This window comes from Salarias fasciatus, chromosome 15 (genome assembly GCF_902148845.1).
Source record: "Salarias fasciatus chromosome 15, fSalaFa1.1, whole genome shotgun sequence".
In the NCBI taxonomy this organism is placed as follows: domain Eukaryota; kingdom Metazoa; phylum Chordata; class Actinopteri; order Blenniiformes; family Blenniidae; genus Salarias; species Salarias fasciatus.
The window spans coordinates 22,084,198-22,092,771 of NC_043759.1; the positions used below are offsets into that span (position 1 = coordinate 22,084,198).

Below are 8,574 nucleotides of genomic sequence, written 5' to 3' on the forward strand. Positions count from 1 at the left end.
GCCTGAAAATATGTGTCTTGCTCGGTAGTGACCTTTGGGACAAATATTGACGATCCTGTGATGACACACTTTAAATTTTTCAGGCTGGAGCAAGGTTAGGATAAGTTTAAGGTTGAGAGCGAGGAAGAAATGAATGGAAGTCAATAGAAGTCGTCAGCAGGAAACGTTTCATGAGTAGGCCGACAGTTTGTTTTCATGCTGCAAGCACTCTACGTTTTTTAAAATACCTGCAGTTTGCAAAGCATACATTTCCATTTAAGATGTATCTGTGGTGTGAGCACTTTCTCAAGCTGTGTGTAGGCTGCATGCTCTGAGTCTCTGGATCTCTACTTGTTTTAATGCACATCCCAATATGAGTCATCAGATTTGTAATAATGTGCACAGTTTTTACTGTTAGTGGCACATTGGTCTGTGGGAGGATGGGAGGGGCTGCATGAAAAGTGCTTTAATTCAAGTTTGATGTGACTGGTATACGCAACAATATCTGAGGTCAAACGCAGGTCTTCAGAAAGTTTAATGTACTTTAAGGTAAGTAATTCAGCACTTTCGTTGAGGTTAAAGTCAAAACTGAGTAAAAACAAGTCATTTTCTGGGGCTCTGTCAAGTAAACCAATGATAGCTTCTTACTAATTATGTTCAATTATTGCATTTAGTTCAATTATCGCATTTACTCATACACTTTCTGTTAATAAGCCCAGAAAATATTAGATTTCATATTTAATTTGGTTTTTTAAAACTGTAAAACACAAACAGGGATTATTTTTAATAATTTGCAGGTAATATAAACACATGAAGCAAGAACGACTCCAATAAAACCATTCAAAAAACATTGTTTTGTCATCTCAACTTGATCCCTTGTTAGTTTTCATGAAATCACATAGTATTTTTTTTTTTTCATAATTTTGCAAATAGATCTAAACGTATACACGAGGGAGTTTGATTTTCTATATTTAGAGCAGCACCTTTCTCAGTATTAATGTGTGATTAATGCGTATTAATGAACGGATTCAGGAAAGAGTGACCAGCGAATTCTCCGGAAGTCTATGTTGTAAGTCCGTGTGCAGTTTGTGCCTCGTTATGAAAAATGTTTGTTTCACTTACTGTTCTCCAAGGTGAGTCTTCAGGTCAAGTCACTGCACGGAAGAAACATCCGCTCTCTGCTGCAGAGGCTTACGAGCAATTCTCTGTCTCCCTCTAGTGGACACTTCCAGGAATAGCATTTTAATGAATTTTCATAAATTTCAGGGGGAAAAAATATTGTAGTATCCCTGCATCATAAATTGTCATGAAAAGCATTTAACGAACTATTTTTCAAAATTAAATGTAAATATTAAATGCATATTTTTTTTATTCGTTGCGTGATGACGTCGTCGCCCCGCCCATGAGCTGCGTGCAAAATGGCGGTGCCCTTGTTACAATGGGGACCGTTGTTGATCACTAGTTAGCCAACTTGTTGTCAAAAAACTGCGGATTACTGTAACTGCCGGTTGATATAGGCGATTTACTTGGACGCATACATGTTAAAGGTAAGAGTCGTGCCCTATTGTTGAAAGCAGATAAAGGGAAAAGCTGGTGTTTAACTAGTTAAGGCGTTATTTGAGGCTTCGAGCGAGGTGAGTTTGCTAGCCGGGGTTAGGTCGCTCCAGACCGACACACACTCTGGGAGAAGTGAGAGTCGTGGTTTATGGCTTATGGATTTTAGAGTTTGTCAATATGTCATTTCCTTCTCTTCTTTTAAACTTGTTTTAATTGGCTGTGTAGGTGGTGCGCGATGCTTGCTGGAAGTTACCCAGCATAACAGATTAATAGCATAGTACAGCTAGCATCTGCAGGGATGAATGAGATGGCCTGTTTAAGCACTTTACACTTAACTTTCTGAGTTATTTTTGGACGGTTTTTAAAAGTTTTTTATTATCTGGGCTATAATCTTACGTGTATCTACAGTCTCTATTTAAGAAACAACAGGTCGCTTCTTTGCGGGTCATTAAAACGTGGCCTTTCTGTTGATGATGCTAAAGTTTTGATAGACAGAATTCCTGATGCTCACTCTTGATCACCAAAGGTCTTGTTTCCCTCTCTTGTCATTACAGTCCAGTGGAGCAGGTCCATCCACCTCCTCTCCTCAATCCATGAAGGAACCTAAGGACAACTTATTGATGAGTGGCCAATTGATCCTGGACCACATCAAGCCATGCTGGTACTGGGACAAGAAGGATTTAGCCCACACACCCTCTCAGTCTGAGGGCCTGGATCCTGGGACTGAAGCCCGCTATCGCAGAGAGGGCGCCCGCTTCATATTTGACGTGGGGACCCGACTTGGACTGTATCCTTAGCTGGTGTATTTATCTGAATGTGGGAAAATCTAAGCTAAGCAAGTTAAAGTTCCTAAAGTGAAGTTCTTATACGTCTTGTTTGTGAGAAAATATGAGCTTTTTACAGGATGCCACACATACGTCACAATCATTCACACCTTAACTCATCTTCAGACATTATGACACGCTGGCTACTGGCATCATTTATTTCCACCGCTTCTACATGTTTCACTCCTTCAAGCAGTTTCCTAGATATGTAAGTTAAGTTGATATTTGAACCAAATCCCTCCCAGCAGGCTCAAAGTGTGTGATTAACTGTGTATTTCTGTATTTGGTCTTCAGGTGACAGGTGCATGCTGTCTTTTTCTGGCTGGCAAAGTTGAGGAAACTCCGAAGAAGTGCAAAGACATCATTAAAACGGCCCGCAGCCTCCTGAACGATGTGCAGTTTGCTCAGTTTGGGGATGATCCGAAGGTGCGAGTTCTTTCTTTCTTCCTCTTTTTACGCTGGAAAGAACTCATACAATGTAAGATCAGAGTTTAAGTGTTCCAAATTAGCGTCTGTCTGATCTTCCAGCATTATATGATCCCTCAATGTGAAGTAGTTAGTATGATTCATAATGAATAACTGATCTAAATATGAACTAACTGTGATAAAGTAGTGTAAATAAATCTACAGTTAGCTATTTGTTTATCTGCATGCGACCAAGTTATTCTTATTTTAAAATGCAGTTTTGCTAAAGTCAAGCATCTTAGGTCAGCCGATGGATCTGCCTCTAGAATCATGGTGTCATATCTGTAGTCGGTAAACTCTTATGTGATTTTTTTTGTGTTCTACGGTGTCAGTCTTGAAATAATCTTCTGGTTTCAACAGGAGGAGGTGATGGTGTTGGAGAGAATCCTGCTGCAGACCATCAAATTCGACCTTCAGGTGGAGCATCCCTACATGTTCCTCCTTCGCTATGTCAAGCAGCTCAAAGGTGAGACTGGAGCGGCTTCATTAAATCTTCAGACGGAGGGATTCTGGTGCTGAGAGCAAGAAACAAACATGTTGTGTGTTTTCACTAACGTTCCAGGAGAGAAGAATAAAGTGTGCAAAGTGCTGCAGATGGCCTGGACCTTTGTCAATGACAGGTTTGTGTTTGTCATTTATATTGTTTTTGCCTATTTTTTGCATATTTCCAGTGTTCATAGAGCCTGGTGGACAGTTGCTGCGTTTCACTGCCATGCTTGTATGTGAAAAATAAAACAATCTAATCGAAGGCATGAAAACGCTGACACCTGATGAAGTAATCTCAGAAAGCTGCTGGTTGGGAGATATGTTCACCGTGAATGTTGATGTTACGCAACGGACTTTGCCGTGGAGCAAACTGTGAATCATATGGGGCAGAACTCTGGTTTAACATGCAAACCACATAACAGCCGTGTCCTCAATTCACATCCAGCCACAAGCCCTTTGCTGCACGCCATTTCATCTCCTCTGGCCCCTGTTGCTTCTCTGCATTCCTTTTGTATGATTTAAGACAGAAAAATGTCTTTCAGGGTCCTAGATTTTCATTTAAAATGCATTTCTGTTGCTTTGGACAAACACTGAAACCACTGCGTGTGTGTGTGTGTGTGCGGCAGCCTGTGCACCATGCTGTCTCTGCAGTGGGAGCCAGAGATCATCGCCGTGGCCGTCATGTACCTCGCAGGCCGCCTGTGCAAGTTCGACATCCAGGAGTGGACCGCCAAGCAGTCGTCCCGCCGCTGGTGGGAGCAGTTTGTGCAGGACGTCCCGGTGGAGCTGCTGGAAGGTGCTCATCCCAAACACACTCCGCACGCTCGCCACTGTTCCCGCCGGTCAGCTCGTAACCCCGCCCCTCCTGGTCTCTCTAGATATCTGCCATCAGATCCTGGACTTGTACTCCCAGGGGAACAAACCCATCCCGCAGCAGATTCAGGAGAAGGAGCGAGCGCCGCCTCTGCCCACCCCGGCGCCGCCGGCCCCGCAGGGAGCGCCCCCGCCCGCCACCCCTCCTCCACCACCACCAAAGAAGACGTCCCCTCAGGGCGGCAGCCCTGCCCGCCAACTGAAACGCTCACACGTAAGGAAGAGCTCAAGTGTGACGATTGACAGTTTAATTTAAGAAAGAACATTCAGGAGTTTTCAAATAGAGTCGTATATCTTTGTCGTTGTCGTTTGTTTGATTTTAACATTAATCTCAGTGTTTTGTGGGGCTTTAAACATTCAACACAACCTGCTTTAAAGTAAAAATATAATGTTTTTTTGTTTCAGACTTCCCCAAAGGATGAACCAAAGGCTCCGGGTAAGACGCTCAACTGATTTCTGGAATTACATTTAAACATTAATCTTTGTTCATGAAACCTGACATCACTTCAGATAAAATGTTAGCATTATTAACATATTCAAAGTGGTTTTCTTTGTCAGTTTCGTGGCAGATGGTAGAATTTACTCCTACATTGAAGACTCGGCCTCATGTCAGACAGTGTCTCTGAGCCACCTGCATTGTTTTCCAGAACAAGTTGCATCAAAGATTCCTCGCCTGGAGAGCCCCATGCCTCCCCTGCCGACGTCTCAGCCCCCTCCAGGTAGGAGCCGCCGCCGGTCCCAGCCCGGGGCTTTTAGGAGAGCGTGACTCGGTGCTGGCGTCCTCTCGGCGTCCCGCGGCGTCATCTGTGCGAGCAGCCAGGACCCCCCGCCTGCAAGCGCAGCTCAGAGTCTGCTTACGTAACCGCGGCTCGTCTGGACGTTACGTCTCCCAGCCCCCGCTCGCTCCTGCCCCGTCCCAGACCAATCTGATTAGTGTTGAGCCAGATAATGAGGCGTCCTGTGTGGGCCGTGCGCTCACTGTCTGGGAACGGCGAGGTTACTCCAGATCGCCGTCCGGATTTTCGTGACTTGATTTTATTTTTCTAACTCTCTCTCTCTCCTGTGTGTCCGTCTCTCCAGCTCCACCCGCCGAGGCGGAACCTGGCAGCGAAGCCGCCCCGCCGCCGCCACACGCTCCTCCCCCCCACCAGCCGCCCCCGCTGCCCCACCGCCCCCCTCCGCCGCCGCCCTCCAACTACCTCATGTCCACCACCAGCTCCTACATGTCCGGGGAGGGCTACCAGAGCCTGCAGTCCATGATGAAGACGGAGGGCCCCGCCTACGCGCCCATGCCGCCCAGCTACGCCCCCCCGATCCCGCCGTACCACCCGCACGTCTACCCGCCGCCCGCGGCGCCGCCCCCGGGCCCGCCCCCTCCCCCCACCAGCTACCCGCCGCCCAACATGCCGCCATCCTACCCGCCTCCCGGCTACAACAGCTACCCCCCGCCTCCGCCGCCGCGCATGCCGCCGGGCCACGTGCCCCCGCCGGGGATCGGGCTCCCCCCCGCCGGCTACCCCCCTCCGCCGCCGGTGCCCCCGGGGCAGTCGCAGGTACCCCTCCCCCCTCCGCCCGGCATGCCCCTGAACCGCGGCGGGTGGATGAGATGAGAGCGCCGCGGCGGGCCACGAACTCCAGCCTGGGCGGAGTCGAATCGAGGATGAGGGTGGGGATGAGGGGGCGGGGCAGGCAAACGCTCTCTGGAGCGAGGAGAGAAGAGCCGCGTCCCCCCCCCCCCCCCCCCACCCAGAACAATCCCACCAACAGCTGCTGAGGACACAGCGAGGTCTGGACAGCTTTGTTGTAAGAACCAGAGTGTCTTCAGTGTCCGCTCCACACAGCTTGCAACAAATCCTGTCCAGTCTCTGATTTTGTTCAGGATAAATCGGCGTCCTGGGTTTTTTTTTTTTTTCTAGTTAATGTCTGACGTGTTCCGTCACTGTGAGGCAAAGGAAATGTTTCGTCTTCACTTCGCACCGAGTGGATCAAACACAAAGTCTGATTATTCTCTTTCATATTCCGCCGCCCTCATCTTGTGTTTTTGCTTTTCCTTCATCTCCAGAAGCCCCACAGCCGTTTTTTTTTTTTTCTTCTTCTTCTTTACATTCCCACAGTTTTGTGGAGAACAACAGAACTGAGTAAAAATGCTGAGATGGCAGAACATGCAGTTAAAAGGACCGTCACATTAAAAAGAAACTTGAAAAAAAAATGTGTGCTGTGTGTTGTGTGTGTGTGTGTGTGACTGACTCACAAAGCCACCAAGGACACGTTACAGTATTTCTGCTTCCATCGGATGCTGTTTTTATTTTATTGGGCCACACTCAGTGAATCTGCAGTGCAGCTGTACAGAAAGGGAAACCTGACTGAACTGATTCCTGACAGTAACCCCTTCATTTCAATCAGGAGCTCGACTGAAATAACAAACTTTATTTAAAATCGCCTTTCAGTTCAACTAAAGTCGCTGTGTAAAAGCAACAACAGATACAGAGATAGCAGTAGCTTCTCAGTAATAACACTGTGTCTTCTGAGCTGTAATCTGGTAGTTCCAAACCTGTTTCCCCCCCCAACATTACCTTATATGAAGATTCCTTTTCCAATCAGGATTTGCCAAGATGTTACAGTGAACACAGACAAACAGGAGCAGTTTCTATCTGCAGTGGTGGGAAATTCAGTATGGAGCTAAGTTTCTTTTAAAAATGATTTTTACGGCTCAAGTAGAAAGATATTTAGCCAAAGATTTATTAAGGTTTATTTTGCATCACAGTTCAGGAACATCTAACTTACTGAGGGACGTTTGTGTGACTTCTATCATTAATCTAGGCCAGTGTGTGACACACGGAGTTTGCTGCTAGAGAATCGGAGCGTTACTGTACTTCAAAGGTAGTGAATAATAGAAGGCTTACTTTTTATAACACAAGGTTGCACAATCCCTGAATACTGAGGAATCATGTTGATCACACTGACTTTGTCAGGCTGCAGCGGCTCTGGCTCTGGTGTGTTCAGACTTTTTTTCAGGTGACTTTAAGTGTCTCTCGTCATCCCTGGCTGAATTCTGGGCGTGGGAGCTCTTCTGTGTGGAGTTTGCATGTTCTTGTAGTGAATCCATTAAATCATTTTAATTAAACACTCATTTCAGACTAATAGGCGACTTTAGATTGGGAGTGAGAGTGAGACGTCAGGCGACCATCGAGCGCCACATGAATCCTGATCCAGGTCTGATCATCCGGAGGGAGCTGTGATATTATGGGAGCATTCAGTTCGACTGCAGCAGAGATTAGAGGCATTCTCCTCTAAATAGGTCACAATATAGACGTGATTTAAGAGGAAAATGTACCAGAAAGAAGGTAAAAGGACATTACACATTGGCTTCCTCTGCCTTTTCTGTTTTAATGTAATTCAATAATGATTATTTATATCATGTTTTGATTTGATCTGTCTTGTTATTATTTTACTGTGAAGCACTATTTAAATTGTGCGATACAAACATCCTCTTTAAATGTTTTCCATAGCTGCAAAAAAAAAAAAAAAAAAAATCATTTCAATACTATTTCAGTTTCACATGCATCTCAGAGAAACTTTAGACTCTAAATATATTACACAAAATGAAATTACTCAAGCCCCTTTATATTTGACCTTAGTCAAGAAAATCAAAACTGCAGTAGAATATTGCAGAATATTTTCAGATTTTTATGAAAATTCATGTTAAAGAGTGTTGAAATCAATGGAAAAAAAAATATCTCAATTGATTTCAAATATTTTAGATTCCCTTGCATGTTTAGATATTTCTTCTCCATGCTGGCTTTACATCAATATCACAACATCCAGTGCAGTAGCTTTAGTTGACCAGCAGAGGGCGCTCTGACTCATGCAGTGAAGAAAACAGCACACCTCCATTCAACAACAACAACAAAAAACAGCCACTGACACCATCATTAAGCAACTTGTTTATTTTCTCCCAAATTCCTCTAAAAGTGGCCTATCTTGTTTTCTTTTCACTCGTCTTATCAGTGAAATTCATGAGAAGAAGTTACAGTCATGCTAGTTGCTACAGGAATAGACATGTACGCTGTAGATTCTAGGACTCTGTACGGTGGATTTAAGGATAGAGGCAGAAAGAAAAGAAACACTACTGATGGTTGTTTTGTTTTTTTTTTCTTAAAAAAAAAAAAGATAGAGAGAGATAAAATACAGTCGGGTTCCAAATCAAAACACAATGAAGGAAAAATGTGGCACATCTCAAATCAAATGCCATATTTATATATATTTGTAAATATATATGTATATATAAAGTATTCAAAATTGTATCATGGCTTCAAATCAGTTCCTAGAAAAAAGGTCACTTTTAAAAATCTGACTTTGATTAGATTTTTTTTTTCTTCTCTTTTTCGAT

The 8,574-nt window shown here is 44.6% G+C and overlaps 1 protein-coding gene across 1 annotated transcript; it reads left to right on the forward strand.

The window, feature by feature from the left end:
- Nucleotides 1–1,401: 1,401 nt before the first annotated feature.
- On the forward strand, nucleotides 1,402–6,383 carry ccnk (cyclin K). Its single transcript, XM_030110945.1, has 11 exons — nucleotides 1,402–1,526; nucleotides 2,091–2,323; nucleotides 2,487–2,568; nucleotides 2,655–2,786; nucleotides 3,186–3,291; nucleotides 3,388–3,445; nucleotides 3,938–4,107; nucleotides 4,190–4,398; nucleotides 4,590–4,620; nucleotides 4,832–4,903; nucleotides 5,265–6,383. Exons 1-11 carry the CDS (start codon nucleotides 1,518–1,520, stop codon nucleotides 5,792–5,794), a joined length of 1,632 nt encoding a protein of 543 aa, XP_029966805.1. The 5' UTR covers nucleotides 1,402–1,517; the 3' UTR covers nucleotides 5,795–6,383.
- Nucleotides 6,384–8,574: the final 2,191 nt, after the last annotated feature.

Coding starts and splice junctions, on each gene's coding strand:
- ccnk (XM_030110945.1), top strand. Junction 3,292..3,387: donor CTATGTCAAGCAGCTCAAAG/GTGAGACTGGAG, acceptor CTAACGTTCCAG/GAGAGAAGAATAAAGTGTGC. Junction 4,108..4,189: donor CCCGGTGGAGCTGCTGGAAG/GTGCTCATCCCA, acceptor TGGTCTCTCTAG/ATATCTGCCATCAGATCCTG.